This window comes from Vombatus ursinus, unplaced genomic scaffold, assembly GCF_900497805.2.
Source record: "Vombatus ursinus unplaced genomic scaffold, bare-nosed wombat genome assembly UNPS02015255.1, whole genome shotgun sequence".
Taxonomy (NCBI): Eukaryota; Metazoa; Chordata; class Mammalia; order Diprotodontia; family Vombatidae; genus Vombatus; species Vombatus ursinus.
Window position 1 is genome coordinate 22,386,672 of NW_020955033.1, and position 27,706 is coordinate 22,414,377.

The 27,706-nt window shown below is 38.4% G+C and overlaps 1 protein-coding gene across 1 annotated transcript; it reads right to left on the reverse strand.

Annotated features, from left to right (window-relative positions):
* Positions 1–16,613: 16,613 nt before the first annotated feature.
* LOC114031913 (histamine H4 receptor-like) lies at positions 16,614–25,388 on the reverse strand. The gene is made up of 3 exons (XM_027847115.1): positions 25,120–25,388; positions 20,720–20,886; positions 16,614–17,778 (listed from the first exon to the last, which is right to left on the reverse strand). Exons 1-3 carry the CDS (start codon positions 25,283–25,285, stop codon positions 16,981–16,983), a joined length of 1,131 nt encoding a protein of 376 aa, XP_027702916.1. The 5' UTR covers positions 25,286–25,388; the 3' UTR covers positions 16,614–16,980.
* Positions 25,389–27,706: the final 2,318 nt, after the last annotated feature.

The window sequence follows — 27,706 nt, forward strand, 5'->3', positions numbered from 1 at the left end:
TTATATATTAAATACTATTAGACTAAATATACATTGATAAAATCATAGATCTTTGAAGTATGAGGAGTCAAGCCAATCATTTAAAACTGAGTGATATCTCTCCCCTACTCTTTTTAGGTTTTCCAAATCATATTTCTAAGGAAATCAGGGATAGCTAGGTGGTGCAGTGGACAGAACACCAGCCCTGAAGTCAGGAGGACCTGAGTTCAAATCCAGCCTTAGACACTTGACATTTACAAGCTGTGTGATTTCGTGCAAGTCACTTAACTCCAATTGTCTCTCCACCTCCCCAAAAGAAAAACAAATAAGGAAATCAAAGAATGGTCCTACTAAAGACATTATTTTATCATTTAGGGTGGATTGGGGAAATGATGGATGATAGGATCATAGATCCAGAACCAGAAGAGATCTTAGAGGTCATCAAATTCACTCCCCTTATTTTACAGACTAGGACACTGAAGGCCAGGGAGGCAGTGATTTGCTGACTATGACACAAGCAGTCAGTAGCAGAGTCAGGATTGAACCCAAGGTCTCTAACTCCAAATCCAGAGCTCTTTCCACTGAAATACACATTCTTTGTCATGTACAAAATACATGTAAAGAAGCATCTTCCACCTCTACCTATGAGTCTGTCAACTAAGCCCTCATGTTTTTATAAAATCTTTAATCCAGAAATTCCAGGGGTTTTCAATATTTTTTCTAGCATTTGTAGTCCATAATAGCCCTCATTCTAAATGTATAGAATTTCAAGTTTGCCCTTTTTTGATAAAATGCTGTACTAATTCATTTCACGTTATTGGAAGCTTCAAACTTAAGGAGTATGTTCAGTCTGAAATAAATACAATAATTGATGGCAGCCCCTACTATGAAGTAAAATAGTGCAACCTAGCTATTTTAAAGATTCAGCTTAAAAAAAAAAAGGAAGGGAACAAAGTTCTAGGGGCTGGGAATTTGGAATCAAGGAAACCCCAAACATAGGAGAAATACATTAGTATTTATTTTATTTTTCATTTTAATATAATTTTAATGTATTTTAATGTAATAATGTATAAGGGGCATCTGGTGGCACAGAAGATCAAGTGTGAGGCCTCAAGTCAGGAAGACTCATCTTCCTGAGTTCAAATCTCAGACACTTACTAGTTGTGTGACCCTGGCCAAGTCACTTAACCCTGTTTGCCTCAGTTCCTCATCTGTAAAATGAGCTGGAAAAGAAAACGGCAAACCACTGTGGTATCTCTGCCAAGGAAACCTCAAATGGGGTCACGAAGGCTCTGACATGACTGAAAAAATTCAACAACACACATCCAATAAAGCATATAGGGAAGGGAGAAAGAGGGTGGATGGATTCTATAGCCATTTCATGGGGCTTGAATGGAACTAAGCTGAGCTCCTTTAGCCACTTCCATGTATTATGACTCAGAAGAACTTGAACTTTAGATAACAGTAATAATTAGTGTTGTTTTAATAATAACTAACATTTATATAGTGCTTTGGGGTTTGCAAAGTACTTTATATATGTTACCTAATTTGATCAAGCAACTTTCTGATTGGTCCCTGTGATGGAGGTCGGAGGGAAGGAGTGGTTCATCAAAGAGGATTGACCACTGAGCAGGAAGAGCTGCCCATTTAGTATAAGTTAAAAGAAGAGACAATTTCTGTTATTGTGCTCTCTCTTTGCATCTATTGAGGATGTCAGACTTTGAGCTCTACCTTGGGCTTACAATGGAAAAAAAGATCTCTCCTTCACCAACAACAGTGAATGCCCACACAAGGCAGCAAGCTCATGTGCTGGCCTAGATGAACCTGACCAAGTCTCTGGCTGCCTTTTCTGCTTTGTGTTTCTTTCCCTGAGTATAGGCAACCGAACAGTAATCCTGAGATTGGTGTTTCTAGACTTGGCAACAACATCATTAATTCAAGTGAGTCCAGGTTCTGCATATCCTATGTGTAGTTGTCTCTGAAACTCTATATTCTTAGAAGAGAAAGTAACCACTGACAGAAAATGAATCATCCATTTCTACCTTCCTATGGGATATGAACCATGAGTGAGTTGTTCAGGCAATGCAGAGCTGATGAAAAATTATCTGTTTAAAAGTTCCACAAAATGTTTCTTTTTTTAAGGATCAACATCCCAAGGAGTACATTGGGAGGTACAAATTACTATTTCCTACTTTAAGTATTTGTCAGTGTGCAATTAGGCACCTTTGGTGTTGTAAGCATTTATTTTATGGTGGAAGAAACAAATAGCTGTTCTATACCTGATCTACTTAATACATTAAGTGCCTCTCTGGAAAGAAAATTTTAGTCCCTTTGGGGGAGTCCAGAGCCAAACCTAACCTTTAAGAGATTTTTCCCTAGGTCTCAGGAGTAGGGACACATTAAGACAGGGAGGAATGAAAAGAGTCTGATTATCTTCAGTGTGTCCAGAATGCCCCAAGACATGAACTGGAGTCCAAAGCTGGGGTCCATTGGTAGAAGAGGGGCACCCCTGCTCTCTGTGCCATGGGTCTTCATACTATTATGATTTAGGGAAGTATAGTTAGGGAAGGAGGTATAGGGAGCATGTATATTTATGTATGTGTGTGTGTTGGGTGGACAGAAAGAGACCATAAAGAGGAGGAAGGAAGAGCAAGGAGTAAAGGAAAGAGAGGAAAAGAGAAATAAGGGAAGGGGGGAGAGGGAGAGAAACAGTCTTAAAGTTCTGCAAAAGAAATAGAATTGTGAGATGATTAGAGCTGTCAAGAGTCATGTCATTACTAGTTTTTGCTAAGTCCAACACAACACATATCTGCCCACCATAGGGGTGCAGGGAAGGGGGATTGGGGTGGGGGGGGTGCACTGGAGTGAATATCTAGTATTATGAGTACAAATCTGTGAGGCGAGAAAAGATTTGCTTTGACAATTTTACTTCATAATCCACTTTGTTAGGAGAAATCAATTTCATAAAATAAAGAAAACCTACCTATATTTAATTTATTTTTACAGGCGAGGAATTTGAGAGGCAAAGAGAGGGTGTACCTTGTATAGCCTCTCTCTTTTCTCCCATTGGTTAATAACCACTAAACGTAGGAGAATGGAATCTCAAATTCTGGATTCCTGGTTCAGTCTTCTATTCCATTTGAGTCCCAAATTCTCTCCATCCCTCCCTGCCTTGGATACATTGAATATTCTTTTCCCTCTTAAAAAAATCATTTTCTTCCTGCAAAAAATGCCCACAATTCTCAACAACACAAATATGATTATATAGAGTAGCATGAAGGTACTCCCAGGCTTCTCTTCTAATTCAACAAATGCCTGTATTCTCCCTAGAACCTGGGGCATCTCTTCTTCAGATCTTTCTTCTCTTTTCCTCTTACTCATCATCATACTCTCTCAGGTTAAGCAGCAGCTTTCAAAATCACTTCATGACCACTTGCCTATGTTAAGATTTCACCTTTCTAATGCAAAAGCCAAATTGAAAGCTAAATGGCCTTGCCTGCCCACAAAGCCCCCATGATTTCTGTTACCAAGCAGGAGGGGGACGTTTTAAAATGCATCACTTCAGCTAGAGGTTAGCTCACCCAGCTGTAGCCCTCATCAGAGCTTCTCAGGTGGCTGGGCCTCTTTGAAGGTTTACTTTCAATTAAAAAAAAATAAGAAAAAAGCCAAATCAGCAGCTGTCATGGATGCAGGGAAGATTTATTCAGGGTGGTCAAAGGGGACAGTGGCCAGGAGTAAAGGCCTAAAGGTAGACAGGAAGGAGATACAAGCTAGAGAGAAAAAATTCCTCCTGGCAAGGTCAGCCAGACGCTAGGCTTATCCCTCTGGACGACGGTTGCAGCTTTTGTTACTACTCTCAGTCAAGAGGGAAAACTGGATTTCATTTCAAGACACTTGGAGGGTGGAACTGAGAGACGAGAAGGCTCAGGGGCAGCATCCTGGTAGGTCCCTTCCCAGCCTACAACAGCCTATTAATCAGAAGAAAACAAGCCAGCAGGATGAAAACATGGCTGATTTTTAAACTCCTTCCTGATCTGAAAGCTAGCGACGCCCAACTGAAATCATGAAGGGTGAAGAGGTCAGGTCTTTGGGAGCTCTTTTGCACAGAGCTCCCTTGAAGTCAGCTGATGTCGAGAAGAGACACAGGCTTCAGGGGGAGAGAGATAGTCAGGGTTTTTATCACCTCTCATTACCTGACTATGTCCTTACAGGAATTTGGACATTTGGCATGATACTTTGAACACTGATTGTGTTATATAGGAGAAGTGACCCCAGTCCTGGATCAGCCCAAAGTAGTGCCCAATAACTCTTATAAATAACCTGCTCTAAACCCAGAGAACACTGTACACAGTAACAGCAATATTGTACAACGATCAACTGTGAGTTACTTAGCTATTCTCAGCAATACAGTGATCCAAGACAGTTCTGAAGGACTTATGATACAAAATGCTGTCCACCTCCAGAGAAAGAACCAATGGAGTCTGAACACAGATTGAAGTGTACTTTTTTTTTACTCTATTTTTCTTGGGGTTTTTTTTTGGTCTGTGTTTTCTTTCACAACATGGCCAATATGGAAATGTTTTGCACAACTGCACGTGCATAATCTATATCAAATTGCCTGCCTTCTCAAGGAGGGGGAAGGGCAGGGAGGGATGGAGAGAATTTGGGACTCAAAAGTTTTAAGAAACAAATTTAATATTATTATATTATATTTTATATTATTTATTTTAAAATGTTATTACATATAATTGGAAAAAATATAAAAGGTTTTTAAATCACCTGCTTTCTCCCTGCCACCACCCCCAACCCCATGACCCTCCTTCCACTTTGACCGTAGGTGGGTAGTGGGATAAAATCTCTGAGAACTTTGTTTCCCCTTCTGCTTCATATTCCACATCCCTTTCCTAACAATCTGCAAGGCTAACTTCCATATTCTAATGTAAGATCTCAATGTAGAAACAGTCAATCTATTAACAAGCATTTATTAAGCATCCATACATACCAGTGACTTTCATTGTACTAGGTCCTGGAGAAACAAAGGCAAAAATGAAACAGCCCCTAACCTTCAAGGAGCTTCCATCCTATCCAGAGAGAGAAAAAGAGCATATATAGAGAAAAAATTTATGTATGTATTCATATTGTATATACTTTATATACACAGTGGTAATTTTTAAAAGGGAGGCATTAGCAACTGAGAGTATCAAGAGAGACTCCGTATAGAAGGTAGAGCTAGAACTTTAGAAGAATACAGGGATTCCAAGAGGAGTTGGTGAAAAGGGAGGATGTGCTAGGTACTGGGGAACAGACAATGTAAAGGCACCAAGCCAGGAACTAGCAGACTATGTGTGAGGGAAGGCAAGGAGGTCAATCTGAATACCCCAGGGGTTACATTGAGTGGAATAAAAGATAATAAGGAAAGGTAAGATAAATTGCAGTCCTGTCATAAAGAGTTTTAAATTCCAAACTAGAGGAGTTTGTGTATGACCCTAGAGGTAATGAGAAACCACTGGGGTTTATTGAGTAGGAGAGTAACATGGTCATATCTGCATTTTAGGAAAATGACTTTGGCAGCTGTGTGGGCGATGGAACCTGAGACAGAGACCTGAGGCAGGGAGACCTCATAGGAGACCATTGTAATAGTCCAGGGGAGTGATGATAAGGGCTTAAAAAATGTAAGTAGAGGAAAGGAGACAGATGTGAAAGATGCTATGGAAGTAGAATTGACAGAACTTGGTGACTGATTGGGCATGTGGATGAGAGATGGTGACTCCAGGATTGCCATCCTGGATGACTGGTAGCTGGGTAGAGCGAGGAATAGAGTGCTGAACCAGGGGTCAGGAAGACCTAAGCTGAAATCCAGCTTCAGACACTTACTAAGGAAGTCATTTCACTTCTGTCACTCAGTTTCCTCATCTGTAATAATAATAGCACCTAAACTCTCAGGGTTGTTGCAAGGATTAAAAGAGATAATATTTGTAAAGTACTTAGAGTAGTGCCTGGCACATAGGAGATGTTTAGTAAATATTTATTTCTTTCCTACTGGACGGATGATGTAGTTCTCAACAGGAATATGTAAGTTCAGAAAAGGGGTAGGTTTGAGGGGAAGCATTATGAGCTTTGTTTTGGATATGTTGAATCTGAGATGCCTAGAAGACACCCAGTTCAAAATAGGAAATAGGCAGTTGATGATGCAGGACTAGACAAGGAAATGGCAAACCACTCCAGTATGGTTGCCAAGAAAACCACAAAATCAGGTCAGGAAGAGTCAGGTATAATGGAAACAAATGAACAGCAACAAAAGATACAAGATCGCAGCTTAAGACAGAGCCAAAGGCTATTGAATTATATAGATTGAATAGCTATGTAACAAGCTTTCTCTGATTTACTCTCCCAGAGCCAAAACAGCTACATCTGTTCCTCAGGGATCCAAGGGTACTCTGAGACATTTGGGGTGTCTTTCTCTAATGCCATCAGCTTAAGTCACTCACTGGTTGTTTCCCCACACTGTTAGATGTCAGTGACTAGCACCCTAGTTTTATTTAGCCATTTAACATCAATCAGCTTTTGCAAAGGAATATTTGCTTGAAAGATATAAGCAAGAAAAAAGAATACAAAGTTTCCCCCAAAGACCTGAGAGGGCACACTTTCCCTTATCCTGCCTGAGTCTCGAGGAAGAGTGAGCTCAAACTTAGCTTAGTTTCTATATAGCATTGGTTCCACCACCTTTACAACCAGATATGGCATGACTGCCTGACGGGTCATTATCTCAGCTCCCACTGAGCTGTATCCCAAAGGACACTCCTTGCTTCTTTCTATATCAGTATTAGATGGTCTGCAAACCCACTGGTATATTGGGATGCCTGGATGCTGAACTGGCAAGCATCACGGTGCTGGGTTGCCAGGACACTCGCTATCCTGACATTTCCAAACTCACAAGGGTGGAGTCTCTAATACCATCACCTGTAAGGAAAAGAATAAATTCAGAGGCCGAGGACCAAGGCCCATTTCATGGGACTAAATGTTGACTTCAGTGGGGAAGGCTCAAGGACACTCCCCTTACACACTGTGTCTAACCAAATGACATCAGTGAAGGAATCAAACCAAAAAGGGAGTAGTTAAGAGAAAATCGACAAGGCTCTGGTTGCAATTACTTTTTAAATTACTCCACAACATTTAAAAAGCCTCCTAGTCACCATTTTGTTTGCCAGCCAGAATCAGCTTTAGAACGTCTATGCATGATCCAACATCAATTCAAGGCACTTCCATTGCACAACTCTCTCAGAAACGAGGTCCCCAGACTTTCTCACATAGGGAATTCACATAAGCTGAACAAATTGATGCACTCTACGCATGTGCAGGATAAGGTGCAGAATAATTAACCCCAGGGAAGTTGATAAGATCACTGAAAGAATATAGAGAAAAGAAAAAGGTCCAGGACAGAACTACAGGGTGTATCTAGCACTGTCAGGGGGATGGAATGTGGATGATAATCTAGCAAAGGAAAACTAAAGTTCAGCCACAAAACCCACAGTAAAGAAAGTATCCAGCAGCATCTAGAAAGTGGTCAACAATGTTAAATGCAGCAGAAAAATCAAGAGGAATGAGGATTGAGCAAATGCCATCAGATTTGACAATTAAGAGATCACCAGTAAACTTGGTGCGAGTCTTTTCAGTCGAATGATGAAGTCAAAAGCCAAACTGCAATAGGATGAAAAGAGGTAGAGATGAAAGCAAACAGACAGTAAGAGTAGACAGCTTTTCTAATCTATCTCCATATCTAGGTACTGCTCAACTGAGGCCACAAGGACTGAATACCTTCACCAATCTCTGTCTTTTATGTGCCCTCAAGGTTTTCCATGTTATCGTCTCTCAGGGTTTCTTGCTTAATATAGGAAGTGGGCTCCCCAGTGAATTATCCCATTCTTACCTCAGGTTTCCAAGAAACAAATCCACCTTTAGCTGCAACCTATGGTCATTTCCCCTCCCTACCTCCACCCTCAAGGCAGAAGTAAGGAAGTTCCCAATGTACGTCAGTTATGAAACAGGTAGTTTTGTTCCTACACAAAAAAAGGAATGTTAATCATAGGATGATTAGAATAGAATCCATAAACATTATTAGACAATCAGTCAAGAGGCTAATATTCAAGATTTATTGGGGCATTTTTTTCCAACACCTGAGGATTTCCTGACTCTAGACATAACCTCTAGAATTTTGTCTTTTACTTTCTTTTTTGACTGAGTAATAATTGCCATATCTAATAAAACCAGGCTGCAACACCCCACTTTGTTAAAATGTGCTGCCACCTAACATGATATGCTCCAACTTGAATATTCCTGAAAATTCCAGGTTTCTGACTGTAGAATATTTATTGTTGCCCTACAGTATCATTTCTCTAACTTCAAAATTTTGAAATATTTAAATATGAGTAGTTTAATTGTTTGCTGAGACCTCTGAGAAGTTGATATAAAGGCCTTGCTTTGATAATAAAGCAAATATTTTGCAATGATTAGAAGGAAATTTATGGAAGGACAGGTTCAGGAAGAGTTACAAGGTATGTTTAGGGAGTCCCAATTTTTTGGATAGGAATAGAGGAGCTGTTTTAGGTGAGCTCTGGAATGATGTGAACAAAAGAGGACTACATTTGAATATTGTACTGAATATTAAGAAATTGTTGTAAAAAATCTAATTGACTCATATCATATTAACAGAAGTATGTCAAGTACAAGAGAAAGAAGAGTGACTATACTCTTGTCTAATAAGACCACATTTGTAGTATAGTGCCTAGTTCTGGGCATCCAACAACGTCAGTCAATCAATACTTACAATAGCAACTTGGACTAACTGGTAATTGTCCATCAGAAAGCACCAGGATGGCGAAGTAAGTAGAGTATGTGTGGATTGGTTGAACTAGATGGGCATGTTTCTCCTAGAGAAGAAAAAACTTAGGAAGGAATCTGCTGGATGTCTTTAAATATTTTAAGGTTATAAAATTTAGGATTGGAAAGAATCAGAAACATCCTTTAGTTCAATCTTCTTATTTTACAGATAAGGAAACCAAGGTATAGAAAGACTAATTAACATACCCAAGGTCACATAGGAAATAATCCCCACAGAAAAACCAGGTCTTTTGGCACCCAATCCAGTGGTCTTTTCACTATGCCATGTAAGGGGAAAAAAAAAACATAATAATTATAGGGATTGTTGCTGTTGTTCAGTTGTTTTTCAGTCTGACTCTCCAAGACCCCATTTGGGTTTTTCTTGGCAAAGGTGCTGGAGTGGTTTGCCATTTCCTTCTCCAGCTTATTTTACAGATGAGGGTTACACAGCTAGTAAGTCTCTGAGGTCAGATTTGAACTCAGGTCCTCCTGACTCCAAGACCAGCACTCTACCTACTAAGCAATGGGGACTTCTGGATGAGTAAACTGCCTTTACCCATGCAGATTGGCACCTTCTCTACAATTTAAAATCTTATAGAGTTGCTGTGAGCACTGAGAAATTGTGTTGTTCAAGGTTAAGAAACCAGTGTGTTTGAAGCAGGACTTGAACCCAGGTCTACTTGGCTCTAAAGTCAGCTGTACATCTATTACTCTATGCTACCCATCATGACAACTGTCCAAAAGGGAATGCGTTGCTTTTGTAGATATGTCACTAGAGGTCTTAAAGCAGAGGCTGGATTATGAAGAGGATTCGTGCCTCTTAATACTAAGACTGTGTGATTCTGTGAATAAAGATCCTGGAGTGACACAATGTGTACAGCAATTTTCTTGTATTACTTTTGTTCTTACTGGCTTTTTTATGATGCTAGATAATTTCGTAAATGATAACAACGAAAACTTCAGGGTCATTTTTTTTGTTTGCTTTGATTTCATTTTCAGTTTTCTTTGTTGACAGACTTGAATCTGTAGACATTCTACATTTTTCTGTGGTACCTTTGCCAACTAGGAGTATTCATGGTTTCTAGATATAGAAGGTCTCTAGATATAGAGGTATGTGCCCATATGTATTGGGGCAGATTTACTGAATGGCTTTTAAGAGTATTTCTCCTGTTCCCCATGTCTGTGTTGAATTCACTTTCTGAATTGAATCAATAGAAAATAACTAAAATGATGTCTATTTTTTCTTTATTTTTAGAATTGAAACAAAAGAATTTATACTATATTAAATAAGACAAAACCAAAGATATTGGAGCTACAGGTAGATTTGGAAGGGGAAATGAGAAAAGAACTAAATTCTGTTCATTTGATGTTATTTTGTTAAAATGTGCATTATAATATTTTGGGAGGTTTTTCTCCCTATATGATTAAGGTGTAAATGTTTCATATTTGAGGGTTTTGTTTGGAGATTTGTCCTACTCTTGATTTGATTGTTTGTATTTGTTTGTAATTGGTTTGCTGTAATTGTTTGTAATTGGTGTATGCTATAAATGTTTCATTTCATAATATAATATCTTTTAAATGATATGATACACATTCATTTATTGATTGATCGTGCAAAGGAATATAGAGAGTAAAAAAACACGTGGCATTACTGACATCTACTGGAGAGTCTGGGAAACACTGATGAAAGAAAAATGGTCAGATTTCTCCTTAAAAAAAATCAGTCACATCTCATTGACCTGGTTGCCTCTCCCATGTGGAAGAGAAGTAAGTTCATATCTCATATGTACTTATGTAGAAGAGGGATCTAGTATCCATCCAGGATCACAGAATTAAAGAATTTGAGAGTTGGAAGGGACCCTGAGCAACTTTCTTACCAATGTCCTTCTCAAGAAGGCTGCCATGGTACCCAAAACTGAAGCAATATTCCAGATGAGGCCTGATGAGGAAAGGATACTGTGAGACAACAGTATCACCTTCCTATTCTGGGAGTCATGCCTCTCCTAACGCGGCCCAAACATCAGCATTCTAGCCTTCCATAGCACATTATGGGTTCCTATTTGGCTTGCATTCCACTAAAATTCCCAGATCTTTTTTTCAGCAAAATACTGACCAACCACACATTTTCCAGTTCACAATGAGATGGTAAAGAATACCACTTGGAAAAGCCTGCTATTTTCCTACTAACGCCCTCATTTCATGCATAGATGACTCTCATAAAAGTTTCATATAGATGAGAGAGTAGGTATACAGGTCAGTAGTTATTGATGTTTTCTCTGTTACTTTTTTTTAAGTATGAATAAGATCTAAGATTTTTCCATCCCTCTAGACCCTAGAGTCTAGAATAATCCCCCTCTTCAAATATTTTATACCTGATTCCTTCAATGTCCTTACAATGTGTCACTTCCAACACAGATTATACTAGCTGCTTTTCCCATCTTTGTCCTCTTTTGTGCCATTTCTATTTTTTCCATAAGCACCGTCAAGAAGCTTAATCAGTGAGCTTCTGACTTACTTGTCAAACAGAGAGAGTGATGGATGACAAAGGCTGTTGCAGGTTAGAATATAAAGCTCATCTATAATCTTAACAAAGTAAGAGGATAGATAATCATGAGTAGTATCACTCTATAAAGCAGAGAGAAGCAGGGGAAAGTAAAACCAGTTTAAAGAAAGCTTGGCAAAATGTCCAACTATGCAAAGTCAGCCCAGGGGCATTCAAGGATAAAGCAAAAAGATGGACTTCAAACAGAAGAAAAATAGAAGTTATTTGAAAAACTATTTTAATAAATTTTTCTCCATCAAGGACAGCAAAACCACTACATTTGAACCCCTAATGTCACAGTCCCTGAGGGCATAAAATGCCAAATTGAAATTATTCTCTCTTCTTACTAAATTTATATTCTACCAGAAGGCACCAAATACAGCCCAGTATGTTGAATCTTTTAATCCTCTGTCTTGATTTTAGACTTCAAGTATGTCTAATGACGCAGGTCTCCCACAAAACTCAACATAGACGGGATCTGAGCCCTGAGCTTGACCCCCAGATGGTTATTTTTGCTCTTTGTATCATTGTCTTCACTACGAACTACTACAGGAGTGTCTACAAAATAAAATCTAGGTATAACTTGAGCCAAATGTGAATAAAAGGGTTAACTAACTCTCAAGGGGCAGCTAGGTGTCACAGTAGATAGAGCACTGGGTTTGGAATCAGGAAGACTCGTCATGAGTTCAAATCCAGCCTCAGACACTTACTAGCTGTGTGACCCTGAGCAAGTCACTTAACCCTGATTCCTTTGGTTCCTCATCTGTAAAATGAGCTGGAGAAGGAAATAGCAAACCACTCTAGAATCTTTGCCAAGAAAACCCCAAAATGGGGTCACAATGAGTCAAACACTACTAAAAACGAATGAACAACAACTCCCATACAGGCACATGAAATAGTAAATGCATACCAGGTAGTATAGCCCTAATTTTGCTACAATAAATACAGAAGAGGACTCCTAGAAGCCCATAAACAGAAATCTCAGAAAGTGTTCGAATGCCTTGTAAATTCCCTCCAGTCACAAAGGACAGCACATATGTATTTCTGCCTCATACGCTTTTCTGCAGGAACTCTATCACATTTCTAGCTGCTACAGTCCCTTGAGTTGGGTGAATACATTTTCAGGCTCTCTCCTCTTGAGCTAAATGTTCTCATACATACAACTCCCATGTGCTTCTGCTCCAAGCCATCTATTACCAGAACCTGGGGGTAGGCACCATATTCAGGTATAAGCTTCCTTCTCCACAAAACCAGATCAACTTTGCTACATGCTGGTCTACCTTCTGAAAGGGTATTCCAAAAAGAGCCAAGCTAGTCTGTCAACTCACGTTTATAGACCATGGAGGGAGACGGCTCCTACGACAACAGTCCATCCTCCAGAGACCCAGTCAATCAATTATCCAATTATAATTAGGAAGATTATTTTGGCAGTGAAGTGAAGGATGGTATGAAGAGGGAAAGGGCTGGAACCAAGGAGACTGAAATCTTTGTCTCAAGCTACAAACAATTAGCCAGATCCACTGGTTTCAATGCCCCCTTCTTTTTCCTTGACCATCCCCTAATGAAGGTTTGAATGAACTAATCAGAAAGAGAGTATATTCAAGTTCTTTGGAACATTAGCCTGGAAAAGAGATTTGGGGAGGAAAGCTGTTCTTGTGGATTTTAAGAGCTGTCACATAAAATTATACCTGTTCTCAGCGACTCTGGAGAACAGAGCTAAGAACAATGGATGAAAGTTATAAAGAAACAAATCTAAACTTGGTATAATCATTAGAGCCATGCTCAAGTGAAATTGTAGTGGGTACCCCCTCACGGGAGGTTGCTAAGCCAAAGCCAGGTGCCCACCATTGGGGAAGTTGTAGAAAGTGTTGTTGTTCAAAAATTAGACTAGATGGCCTTTGAGTTCCCTTCCAACTCCAATTCTGTGATTCTGTGAGGAATTTTAAAGCTAAGAAGATATGTAAGCGGAAACTATGTAATCATTACCTAAGGCAGGTAGCAAAAGCAAGAAGCTAAGAAAAGGATCTGGCTAATACACGGAGCAGCTAATCAGCCCCTGGATAATTAGATTCGGCCATATCTGATTTAAGATGGAGCCTTAAAGGGGTTGTGTTACCTCTTGAGAAAAGCTGAAATGGGCAATTAAGGAAGACAGATGCACACAACTGGGCACTGCTTGCTTTTCTGTGAGGCCCATTACCTTTTTTCCTCTACTGCTGGGGCACACACTCACCGATGTAGTTTTATTATCATATAGTACAATTGTTTATATTGCAGAAGCCATAATCTCTGCTGCCACTTAACCATTTTGCAAAAACAATGCTTCTACTCTCAAGAGAAATAACCATGATCTTTTTAAAAAAAAGGCTGTCTTATTGCTTTAAATTATAGTTATGAGATGCATCTGTTATAGTCAAAGCAACCATATTTGAATGAATAATGTAGACCTGTTTCGCATCTATCTATACTCATCTTCTTATGACTTGTTTTTTTATTTATTAGGCATATATATAGTCAATCCTGAACATCCTTACATTTAATTTACATGCATGATACATTCACCATGATTTTATTAGTAACCTCATTTTCACTTTCATTTCAGCTATGTGCAGTAAAGAAAAGAATAAGAGGTGCAATGTGCATAAGTCTGTAGAGCGACTGGTACCATACTAGGTGCTTCACTGGTCCTTGTTCACCCTACCATTTTAGAGTAAAGAGCTCCCCGTGCATTCCTTGCATATTTTCATTGTTTGTCTTTAAAACTCAAGTTTTGCACTGCAAGTATGCCCCCAAAGAATAGTACAAGTCCTTTGGGTTCTAAGCCCAAGTGTGCAAAGTCAGTGATGAGACTTAGTGAGAAAATAAAAGCATTAGATAAATTTCAGAATATCTGCAACTGTTGTCAGCCCCAAGTTTGGTGTTATCGAATCAGGGATTTATTATACAGTGCAATGCCCTCATACCCACCATCTGACACAGTGGAAAGTAAGATTCAGGTTTAAATGTTTTAGGTTTAAGAATTTTATTTGCTTTACAGAATTTATGGTACTGTACATTTCATGTGTTATGAAAAGTGAATACTGTCTGAAATAAATTTTTTAATTGAGATGTTGGCACAAAAAGTCACAGAATTCTAGGGAATTACTAGCAAGAAAAAATGTTTTGCATGTTACCAATTTTATTTTGTGTAATGCATTTTATGGGTTATTTCATAGTTACTGTGTTAGGAAAAGTATATATTACCAAAATTAATTCTTTTTTATAAAGAATTGTATGCAGAAAAGAGTATTTTCACCAATCTCTAGTGCAAGATAATAGTTTTTAGTGGTTGTCAGAACCTAACCCCCTCATAAATTCATTGTATCAACATTCACATTTTTATTTTCATGCCATTACCCCCATGAAAACTGAGGATTAACTTCATGTACATGGTGGGTTTTACTTTTAAAATGTCTCTTTTGCTTATAAAAATAATAACTTCATATCCTTTACCCTCTGGGATAATAGTGCAAAAAAAAACTTGAATTACAAATATCATATTTATCTAACCTTGTTCTGTGTCCACTCCCTGCTCTGTATTAAGACATGTGGCTTGGCTAGGGTTCCACATTGGGGAACTTGTCCTCTAATGAGAGGAGAGATAGGCTCCTTGTATTTACAGTCTCATTTAACACCCACTCCAGGACTGTCATCAGAAAATAAAGCAGTTTGCAGGACTGACAATCAGGCATTTTACATGTCACCTTAGCTCTGCACTGTCCAGACAATTCCCAGTATGCCTACTGGTAATACTTGAAACAATCTCCTTGTCAATGGATGTCATCTCTAGGTACTCCTCCCCTGCTGCTCCTCCCCTAACTCAATGGGACCTTTGGACCTCTCCCTTTATAAGGTTGCCTCTAAGGCTGTATACATCCATTTCATGATAAGTATTCATTCACCTATAATCAGGAAAGGACAAACACAAAAGAGGGAGCCCAACACATCATATTGTCCTGTCCCCTTCTCATTTTACAGATGAGAAACTCAGACCCAAATAAGGTGTACCCTAACCAAAGTCATATCCTGGGATTTCAGCTCATTCCACTATACCTCATATTTATTGAAAATTATGCCCAGCCCTGTGGACATTACAAAAGTAGTATGTAACAAAGCCCCTGTCCTTCAGGTACACATAATCTTATTATGAAAAGCAAATTTTTAGGCACCTCTGTAATAAAAAAAAAAGGCATTTCTTCTTTAGCATCCTCATTTTTCAGAATATTGTCTCTGTTCCATCCATTTCTGGCCTCTCTAAACACATCATCTTAATCTTAGTGACCCTCCTACTCCTTATTTTACCCTGTACCTTTCTCCCCCATAGGACCAAATAAGTATCAGGTATTATTAGGAAGGAAAGAGAGAAGAAGGACATTGGCAACAAGGCCAGTCTATTTTTTATCCAATTCTTTCTCATGACTCATTGTCTGCTCCTATGGTTTCCAGGTCCTCATTAAGAAGATTTTGATGAGGCTCTTGAAGAATTTAAACTGCCCCCTCCTCCCAATGCTTTCCTTCTAAAACAAGGGCCTTAAGCCAATATAATCCTTATTTTTCTCGGAAGACTTGGGTTCAAGGCCCACCTGTCACTTATTCTAACTGTGACTCTGGTCAAATCACTTCCCTTTTCAACCCTCTAGTCAAGTTTTTAGGGTTGTAATTTGCAGAGAAGGTGCCGACCTGCATTGGGAGAAGGAGTTTACTGAGAAATCCATATACTAGTGAAATCATAGCTGTAGTCCCTATCTCTATCTTACCTCTATGAGTAATCAGAGTAAAGGAGAATTTCCATAGATGAAATAAAATGCAAGTATATACAGAGATCAGAAAAACTTTGCCTGTCGCAATCTATATAACACAGCCTAGAGATGCAACAACTAAAATAAATATAGTATGTTTGTGATTACATATTTTAAGACATTATGACTGATCTATAAGGCAGTCTGTAGTAAATGGAAAGGTCGATGAATCTGGCATCAGAGGATACATTTTCATGGCGTACCTTTACCACTTATTAAAATAAGAATTTGACTTTGGACACATCCCCTCTCTGGGCCTCAGTTTCCTCATCTGTTAAATGAGGGCATTGGACTAGGTGACTTCTAAGATCCTTTCTATCTCTAAATTGATGATATAATACATTTTAATTTGTTAAAAAAAAAAACATTAGGGTACAGAACTTTAGAAGGAACATTAGAGATCATATGGTCCATCCCCTTCATTTTACATAAAGAACCCAGGGCCCAGAGAAACCTAGTGACTTGCCCAAGGTTGCAAAACAAATTAGCAGCAGAGCCAGGATTAAAACCCAGATCTCCTGACTATTATACCATACTGCCTCTCATATCTCCCTTATTTCCAGAATTATCCAGAATTATTCCAGGTAATTATCCAGAATTATCCAGAAGTGCTGGTGATTTCCCCACCCTCCTTGGGAGAAGGGGGAGGGGAGAGGCAGAGAGAGCACTATGATATAAGAGGTAGACGTGAGCTAAAACAAACTCGTATACAGTAAGTGAGATTCTGATTTTTCTACATTGTACTCAAGTAGAAAGTGATATCTGTGATGAAGCAATTACTTTTTTCTTACAAAATATTTTCACAAAAGCATTCCGGAACTTTTTGTGGCACAGAGAATATAGAAAGGGATTGAGAAAGGAATTAAACCATTGAAGCCAAAATGTAAAATCATACCAGAAATCGTATGCATCATTTTTGTGAAATGAACGAATAATTGTAAACAAAATATAGGGAGCCCAGCAAAAGATAAAAGCCCCCAAAATAATGGCAAGTGACTTGGCTACTTTCCTGTCTCTGAGCAGTTTCCAACGCTGAGCTACTAAGTCAACAGACATAGTATTTGAGTGGGATAAAGAGGACAATTCAACAGAAGCTGTTTCACCCTCTCCTTGCGTTTTTAAAAAAACAGAAAGGTTTTTCCGTCTCATCTTTTTCACAGAAGAGGAAGGAACTTCTTCATCCAGTTTAGGAAAACACATCTTTGAAAAGAATGTGCAGGTCATTGAGTTGCCTTGGACGGGAGAAAGGATGTTAGGAGTGGGAACAGGTCTGCCTCTGACAGTACCGCGACTGTGTAGGCTCCAATAAATGCAACAGTTGAAATAGGTCACCAAGATGGTTGGGATCAAGAACTCCAAGATGGAAGTGATGATGATGTAAGGGGTAGTAAGAAGAAGTTGGTTTCTGCATTCTGTATTCTCGCTGTTCTTGTTACTCCCATTTAGTATTGCTGGACCGTGTACTAAGAATGCCAGCACCCACGCGGCTACCATATAAGTGACTGTCCTTGAGATCGATGTTTGTTTAGTTCGATATGATATCTAAAAGAAATCAAACAAATTACTGTCAGGAGGTAAAGATCTGTCATTCAGCTCTATTTGTAGAGAAGAGATGTATTGTCTAAGAAAACATGGGATTCCTATAAATGCAGAGACACGCAGATCACAAAATTCCATCAGTATTCTACCATGAAGTCTTGACCTACTTCATAAGGATATCATCTTTTCAAAATCTAAAGGCTTTATGTACCAAAGCCTTCATTGGCAGGGGATAAAATCTCATTAGACTCAACTTCATCCCTCAGAGAAGAAGAGGGACGTGGACAAAAAAAAAACAGCTTAAATGATTGATGAGTCCATTAAGGGTAACCCCCAGAACAAAGAAACTCTAGTAACCCCTGGGCTTATCCTTAGGTAGCATCTCATGACTGGTGTACTCAAAAGTGGTTAGTGTCAGCTTAACCTAAATTGGTACATTTGTAAAAGTCTTCAGCTCCTTGTCTATTACAGCATAAAACTCACATAGACCCCAACTCCTCTCCAATCCATCCACTCAGGCCATCAATAACAAGATTGTAAATGTAGTTCTGGGCAAAGTTGCCTGGATATAGGGGATGGAAGGGAAGAAGAAAAGAACGAGTATTTTTAAGCACCTACTATGTGCTAGACACTGTGCTAAGCATTTCACAAATATTCTCATTCAGTCCTCATAACAACTCTGAGAAGTAGGTCCTATTATTATCCCCTTTTAACAGTTGAGGAAAGTGAGGCAGACAGTAGTTAAATGACTTGCCCAGGGTGACACAGCTAGTAAGTGTCAGAGGCTGGATTTTAATTTAGCCCTTCCATGGCTCTGTGTGCTGTACTACCCAGCTGCCCTTACTTGGACGGCTTACTTGGGGCATTTGTACATATTGCATTGTCTCTCTGAGCCAGATACAGTATCAAGAGACCAGATGGCAGGGACACTTAGGGCAAATGGACCCTCCATCTCCTTTATCCATTCCATCAATTTGCATACTATCAATAAGCCCCATAGTTAGGTCAACAGAGTGTGAGGTTATGTCTCTCTACCTTGAAATCCAGTCCAGCTGATCATGCGTAAATATACTTTGCGAACTAAGGAAGTCCTTAGTGTTTTTTTCACTTCTAAGAAAGGAGACAATCTAACCATAAAATCTCAAGCATCTTTATTTTTGTCAAGGGTACAACCATGTTTGAGTTACCAAGGTTCACAACCTCAGAGCCACTCTTAGCTCTTCACTGTTTCTCACCCTGCACCCCCGTCTAATCAGTATCAAATCCCAATCATTCCACCTCAATAAAATGTTTTCTATTTGTCCCCTTCTCTCTACTCAACTAGCTACCTCCTTGGTCAAGCATTCCCTACCTTTTGCATGGACTATTATAATAGGCTCTAATTAGGCTCCCTGTTTCTATTCCCTCCCCTTTCCAATCCATCATCCACATACCTGCCAATGATATTCCCAAAATGCAGGTGACCTTGCTTAGGAAGCTTCAGGGACTCCTAAATGCCTTTAGGATAAAATACTGATTGGCATTTATAACCCTTCACAATCTAACACCAACCTATGTATCAGACCAATCTCAGATTATTCCTCCTTACGCACTCTATGTTCCCACCAAATTAAGCTCTTTACTGGCCTCCATGCATAACCTTCCACCTCCTCCATCTATACCTAGGCACAGGTTACTGTTTCCTGCTCATTTCTGTCTCAGAAAATCACTGGCTTCCTTCAAAGCAGAGTTCAGGCATCAGGAATCCTTTTCTGATCCCCTCCACTCCCACCCAATTGTGAGTGCTCTCCTGTCTCTGAAATTACTTTGATTTACTTTGTGTGTATAGATATACACACATATATCCATCCATCCATACACACACATATGTGCATATATGTGCATATGTATAGTATTAATTTAAACATGTGTAACTTGTTTCCTCCCAGTGGAACAAAAGCTTCCTGAGAGCAAGGACTATATCCTAACCCTTACCGAAGTGTCTGGCACATAGTAGGTACTCAACTAACTCTTGCTGAACTGAATTGAACTGAGGAACTGTACATCCTCATTTCTTCCATAATGGGAGTGGCTAGTGAGAGGAAACTAGTGAAAACTGTAGGCTAGATAAAATTTTCTGTAACTTTTGGGGAAACTATTAGTAATTCCAAGACTAAGCTAAAATGTATATGGTGCTGACCACAAGTTCCTACTACAATTTGCTTTTTTTTTTGCCTTCTGCTTCCTGCACTACTAATTAATATATCTCTTGAATTAAATCTAACGATTATGAAGATGGTAACAATACCCAGATGGTCACACTAAACTGTGTTTAGTTTTTTAATTGCTCTGCTCAGCCCTTGTAATGATATGATGCAATATGCTGGAAAACGATCTCCTTTCCATTATGCATAAGGTCAAATGGGATAATGGACAACTAAGGGAATTGAGAAGAAGATGCTTATCTCTTCATCTCTAGGCAGCACTTTTGACTGATAGACAGATCACTGAATCAAGTTCCTATTTCTGTCTAAGGAACACTTTAGCTCTCAGCTCACTTGTCAAACAGTGCTGACCACATGTATGCAATCTTTGTCTTAATCTCTCTTCCTGTACACACCCACTGGTACAGATTATCTATGCAGATTTGACAATCTGCACACTTCCCTTGGTTTCTTCTTGAACCTGTTATCCCCCAGAAAGTGGCCTACCCAATAGCACCATACCACATCATTTGTATCAGAAAGATTTAAAACACACGGGTCAAAGTAATTCTTACCAAGGGAAGATGGAAATTTTGTCACAGACCATAAAAGGAAAAGGTTTTTCCCTACTATTTCCCAACTGAGCAAAAGTTAAGATTCCTTACTGGGGTTTTTTTTTTTCTTGCTTTAGGGTTACAAATTCATATTTACATTTAAGTTAAAGAGGGGGGAAAATAGTCAAATGCACATGTTCTACTTACAGCATGGCAGATTGATTGGTACCGGTCATAGCTGATGAGGACAATGTTATACACTGATGTCGTACACAAAAGATAGTCAATAACTAGCCAAAATATACAGAGCTCACTTCCAAAGCTCCATTTATTTTCCCATTCATAAGGGATGTATAAAGGAATGCAGATTGCACCTGTGAAAAGAAAGATAAAAACAACACAGATGAATTCATACAAAAGGGATATAACTTGGTCTGAGACCACAATGTATGAATGTTTATGATAATAATAAAAATGAATAAAATAAATAAATAAAAATTTGTTGATCAATCAATAAGTATTTATTAAGGAAGGAAACAAGCATTAATTAAGTACATACTATGTGCTAGCACTGTATTAAGCACTTTGCAAATATCATCTTATTTGATCCTCACAAAAATCCTGGGAGGTATGTGCTATCTTTATTCTCATTTTACAGTTGAGGCAACTGAGGCAGACAGAAGTTAAGTAGTTTGTACAGGTTACACAGCTAGTAAACTTCTGAGGCTTTGCCACCTACCACGCTGCCTACCATGAGCAAGGCACTGTAGGAGATACTAGGGATACAAACACAAAACTTAAAATGGTGCCTGCCCTTAAGGAGTTTATAGTCTATTAGGAAAACATGAGCATGTATAATTCCATCCAGAACAGGGCAAAGATGATTTGGGGTGAAGATACTAGCAGCTGGGGGATCAGAAAAGTTAGGAGGTGGCACTGGAGCCTTGGAAAGTCACTTAACTGGATCTCCTTTTCCTCATTTGTAAATCAGGGAATTGGACACTGTCGCTATTGTGACATTGAAATAAAGAAACCGAGAAGCATAAAGAAATCTGAGTGGCAAGACAAATTATTTATTTAGTAATGCATTCGGCCACAAAACAAACTGGGTTCAAGTCTCTCCATAGCCAAGAACCCAGAACTTTGGTCTTTACCCAGTTAATATGCAGTGTGGAGGGAATGAAAGAACAAGATGAAGCGATTAGGTCACTAGGTGTTTTATTGGCGGAGCAACTCGGCTTTCCCAAGCTCAAGCAACCTGCCAACCTCAGCCTACCTAGCAGCAGGGATTTCAGGAGTGTGCCATCATGCCCCACCAACTCTTTTGGTTCTCATTGAAAAGAGTTTTCTCGTTTCTCTTGAGAGCCATAAGCAACTGCTACCCATCAACTATGCGCATGTATGTGCACATGCATGTGTGCATGTATGTGTATTGTGTTATATGTAGAGTGCATGTGCATTGTGTACATGTGTTATTGTGTGTGCGTGTATGCAAATACACTGCTTTATATATGCATATATGCCAATATAAAAACTATGCCAAGATGCCTCTTTCTTAATTATTCCTTATGTATATGCTTACATATATACATGCATACAAACACATATGCATATATATACACATGTGCTTACACATATACACATACATATACAAATGTATGTTCACATGCATTGCATGTACACATGTGCTTGCATATATACATATATGCTTATTGTGTTGCATATAATATACGCATGTAGATATACATCTATCTGTGTGCTTGTGATTGCATATGCAAGAACATATGTGCATATGCGATTATACATATGTTGACATTTACATATGTGCTTACACATGCCTATATATACATATATGCAATGCATATACAGATATACATAAGCATATATGTAATTATATACATATATTTGTGCATGTATGTATATATACACACATAATGAATAATTAAGAGGGAGACAGTTTGACATAATGGATAGAGAGCCAGCCTTGAAGCCAGGAAGACCTCCTGCTTCAGGTACTGCCTCTGACATGCACTGGCTGTGTGACCTTAGCCAAGTCACTTAAGCCTCTTGGTGCTGTAAGCACTCTCTAAAACTAGGTCAAATAGAAGATGATGACTTGCACTTGTAAAAGGAGTTTCCTCTGCCAATGAAATCACAGCTGCAAACCCTCCCCTTAATTAAAACATCACCTTCAAGGATAAAGAATGGAAAGCAACTCATTACATGCGTACAGAGAAAAATAGTAGAACAAATAAAGAAAAATTCTACCCTCTGTACATGTACATGAGATTGAATTAAAGTAATAATCTCTCTAACACATCATTCTAACAACAAGAGTTTATTAACAGTTGCACACATCTACAATTCATGAGGCAGCTAGGTGACAGAAGATATAGCACCAGACCTAGAGTCAGGAAGACCTGAGTTCAAATCTAGCCTCTGATCTCACTAGCTGTATAATCCTGGGCAAATCACTTAACCCTATTTACCTCAGTTTCCTCATCTGTAAAATGAGTTGGAGAAAAAATGGCAGAACCATTCCAGTATCTTTGACAAGAAAACCCCATGGACAGTATGGTCCACAGGGTCATGAAGAGTCAAACATGACTGAACAACAACAATAATTGTTGTCATAACCTACATTACAAAAATACTATGACATTCGTGATGATGATGACCCAAAGGTACCTCAATCAATCAACAACCACTTATTCATATTTAGTGTCCTGTATATATTACCACTATGCCAGTGCTGGGGATGCAAAGACAGAAACGAAACAACCACTACCTTCAAAGGGCTTTGTGCTATCAAGGGAATCGATGTGTCCACATAGAACTATGAGCAAAATACATACGATACAAATAAACATGGTTATTCTAGAGGGGATTAGAAATGGCCTCATGTAGGAAGGGGTCTTTAAAGGAGCAGAAAGTTGAAGAAAGAGGTGAAAACGAGAAGACAGTACATTCCAAGCTTGGAGAAGAACCTGTTCAAAGTCAGAGATGTGAAATGGAATGTCAAGGATAAAGAGAAGCAGGACGAACAGATGGTCTGGCTGAATCACAGAGTCCATGAAGAAGCATAGTGATCAATAAGCCTGGAAATGCAGGTTCAAACCTGGTTGTGAAGGGTCAAGCAGAGGAGTTTGTATTTAATTATGAGCTAATAGGGGAAGTGCTGTGCAGTGGATTATCACTAAGGTCACTTCCAGTGCCAAATCCCCTAGAAACCTATGAAGTCAAACGTCTTCAAAGCTCTTGGTACTGCTCTACACATCAAAAACACTTAAATGTTTTTTTTTTAATTCATATGCTGCAAATTTTATCACTTTTTAAAAAAATATATGTTGATCCCTGTGTAATAGGTAATATGAGTTTGATTATCTTCATTTTTATGATATGAAACTAAAGGTCTGATAGGCTAAAGATACTAAAATTCCTTCCAAACCATCAAAGCAAAATTAACAAGTTATATAACTTTAATCAATTAATCAACTTAAGCATTCCAGAAATCATCTCCTCAGCTCCGTAAACAAAATGTGAGCTCTGAGGTTCCTGTATGACAATGATGGTGATGACAACAACAAGGAGAAGAACTCATAGTTTTATTTTTCCTAAAGCCCTATGAGGTGGGTCCTACAAGGGATATTATCTCCATTTTTACAGATGAAGAGACTGAGGCATCAATCGGTTTAATGATGTTCTCACAGTCACACAGGTAAATAAATATCTGAGGTGGAATTCAAAGTCAGATCTCCTGACACCAAAGCCATTGCTCTTTCCACGGTGCTTCACTGCCTCTCAAGACTATATGTTTAAACTATGGTGAGATCAGCTTTAGTATTATCCAAGTTCCATTCAATTCAACAAACATTTATCAAGTACCAAGCATCAAGGAAAGAAATATGAAAGATAATCTTTACCCTCAAGAACTTACAAACTACTAGGGTGAATACAATGCCTAAATCAATAAGTGTATTATAAGGTAGAGTGTAATAAGAGCAAAGAAGAGGTCTAGACAGCATCCTATAAAAACTTAAGAAGGAAGAAAAAATACTTTTTCTGGGAGGAATTATAAAAGACTTTACAGAGGCAGTAGCACCTTGAGCTGAGCCTTAAAGATAAGGATACGTAATGCTTTAATTATATGTGTGTGTAGATATACAGATAAATGATTGACTATTAACCAAAGCATTCAATATATTGATTATTTTGGTTAGCTTTAACTATCTGCTAATGTTGTTATTTTATGAAGTTAAGGTAAAAAATTTCATTTTTTAAAAAGGAAATCATAGAAATCCAAATATGGGAGGGAAAACTCCAAAAACATATAACCACTAAGTTATACTCGTCTAGAGGAAAAAACATTCAACAAGTTATTTTTATTATACACAAGCAAAAATAAAAACTTCTCTTAACAAAAAAATTCTCCCTTTATATTACTTTTAAGAAACATAAGAGTTCTAGTTGGCATTTCTTAAACCTTAACACAATTGAACTCCTTATTTTAACCCTTCCCTATTCCTTAAAATAGCATGATGTATCTTTAAGAAATAAATCATTATCAATATAGAGATCTTCTCAAATAAGTATATATAACAACTTACCCACGAAAAAGTCAGCAATGGCCAGATTAAGGAAAAAATAATTATTCCGAAGTCTAAGATTTTTATCCACCACAAATGCCATAATAATCAAGCCATTTCCTAGCATTATAGAGAAGGCCAGAAAAATCTTCAGAGTTAACAGGATTACCATAGTTTCTGTTACCATGGTTTCTGGCTTGATACTATTGAATATAGCTGCTACTCAGATAATACCAAGTGATGAAGAAATTCAACGTATTCAATTACTCCAATAAGTCAGTTCCAACAAGTAAATTTTCCAACAGGGCACTTTAAAAATGCAGTCCCTGAAGCTAAGCGAAGTTCTTATTTTAAAAAAAATCTAGTACTTATTTCACAATGTTTCCTGGTTCTTGGTACAGCAAACTTGTGGTAACAATTTCCTTTCAGATGAATTTGAAAAAGTGCTAGCCAGATATTTTCATCTGCACATTTTAAAATGTACTGTCCACTGCTTCCCTCGTAGTTACTCCAAATGTGATGTTTCTGATAGCAATAAAATTTTGACTTAAGATTTAGGTTTCTTTCCCTAAAGATTTTTTAATGATTATTTAGTTTTCTTCAGTCATATTGGCCTTCTTGCTGTTCTTCACATGACATTACATCCTTTCTCTCTGCCTTTGCATAGGCTATCCTTCTGGAATGCAATCTCTCTTCACCTTCCAACCCGCCATTTATCTTATATTTCAGGATATATATTTTATAAATACTTACATTAGTACAAGTTGCCTCCTCCGATAGAATGTAAGCTCCTTAAGGGCAGAGCCTTTTATTTTCAAAATAGGTGTTTATGCTTGTTCATTGACTGCCCACAAATTATACATAAATTACATAATTTCAAATTGCCTTGATTTTAGTGAAGAAGAAGGGAAAAAGGAAACTTTTTTCCTAGTGTAAATCATGCACTTTGTTTGAAGGACTGTTAGCATAATTTGATTGGCATAAGTCCAAGTACTTCTTGGGAATAAATTTAGAACCAATTGAGATAGCCTAGAAATTTAGGCATTGGGGTACAATCTAGAAGCAGAATAAATCATCTGTTTCCCAGGAGAGTTGAAAGAACCACTGAGCTTTGTTGAGACATAGATCAACCTGACTATGGAGTCACAATTTACTAGCCCATTTCCCCACTCAGCTGTTAAATAAAGAAAAGGAGGGAGAGATAGAATATATCTTTCATTAGGAAAGCAGAAATGCATCTTTCATTAGGAAAGAACATGATCCTGTTCCCTGGTACCTTCTGTGTCCTGAGTATAGTAATGAAATAAGAATCATGGACATGATCAAGTATCATCAGAAATAAAATAAAGCAACAAGTATATGGTTCCAGAAGTTTGTATATCCCATGAGTGACAAACATCCCTCTTAAACAAATGCTACTACCGGAGACTCTTGGAAATATTTCTCTTAGGATCTTCTGAATTTGGAGTTACTGTGAATTATTTGTGGATTTTTCTTTTTTTCTAAATGAAACCTTCTTTTGATGTAGTTGTATGGAAAGCATTTTGGAAATCAGGGAGTTTTTTGTTAAATGGATTTGGTGGTCACTCTTCTAGGCTATTCAATGGAGAGATTTTCCCTTGGGGGCTCAAACAAAGAAGAGTGAAACTCCCAAAATGTAATCTAATTCCTTTCTGCTCCAGATAGCGTGGACATAATGATGATGATGATGATGATGTTGATGATGATGATAATGACGACTATGGTGATGATGATGGTGATGATATAGCTAATATTTATATGGCATCTACTATGTGCCAGACACTGTGCATTTGATCACTGGATTTAGAGGACCAAGATTCTAGGAGACTTGGGGAACCATTACAAGCCCAGAAACACAGACAGCACAAATGATTAGATTATAATCTACAAGATTATAAAACAGGTTTCCTTAGCTAATGAAGATACAGGTTTTGAATACAGAACAGGAATCCATGTTGGTAGTTCTGGCACTAGTTCAGTTCTGCTTTAGCTGAGTGACAAGCCCCCTTCTTATATAATTTCATTATTAAGAATAATTTCAATTTCTCCCCATGGAATCCTTGATGATATGGCTGGAACCATCAGATCTGAAGAGGCACCAGCTCCTTGCACTGAACAGCAACCATGGCATCAGAACAAAGCCTTCTATTATGCTTGAAACAAACGAAAAACCTTTATGCTTTAGTCTCCTACCGGAGAGAGGGGCTACCACTACCCCAAAACCCCTAACTCTCAGTGGCTTATAATCAACGCTGTCTGCTCTGCGAGGTAGAGACTTCTTTGAACATCGATCCCCTCTGCTGGCTTGGAACTTCCCTTATGAAATCCTAGCTGCTCCCTCAGACATAGTTCCTTCCTTGCAACCTGTTCAAGAAAGATCACAGCTTACCACAGAAGGGGTATACCCTATAGATAATTTCAGAGGGAAAAAAGGAACATTCTTTTTCTGTTTTGGCTCTTTAACATCTGACAAAATCTAAGAAATTTTCCTAAAGCACAGCTATGACCACATCACACCCTTACTTAATAAAGTCCCATGACTCCCTATTACCCCCATGATCAAATACAAACTCCAGTGGCATTTCAA

Excerpts from the sequence above, each read along its gene's own strand:
- LOC114031913 (XM_027847115.1), bottom strand. The coding sequence starts at position 25,285 with ATGGTAACAGAAACTATGGTAATCCTGTTAACTCTGAAGATTTTTCTG. Across the intron at positions 20,887-25,119 it reads CATTGCTGACTTTTTCGTGG|GTGCAATCTGCATTCCTTTA; the intron begins GTAAGTTGTTAT and ends TTCTTTTCACAG. Across the intron at positions 17,779-20,719 it reads ACCAATCAATCTGCCATGCT|ATATCATATCGAACTAAACA; the intron begins GTAAGTAGAACA and ends GATTTCTTTTAG.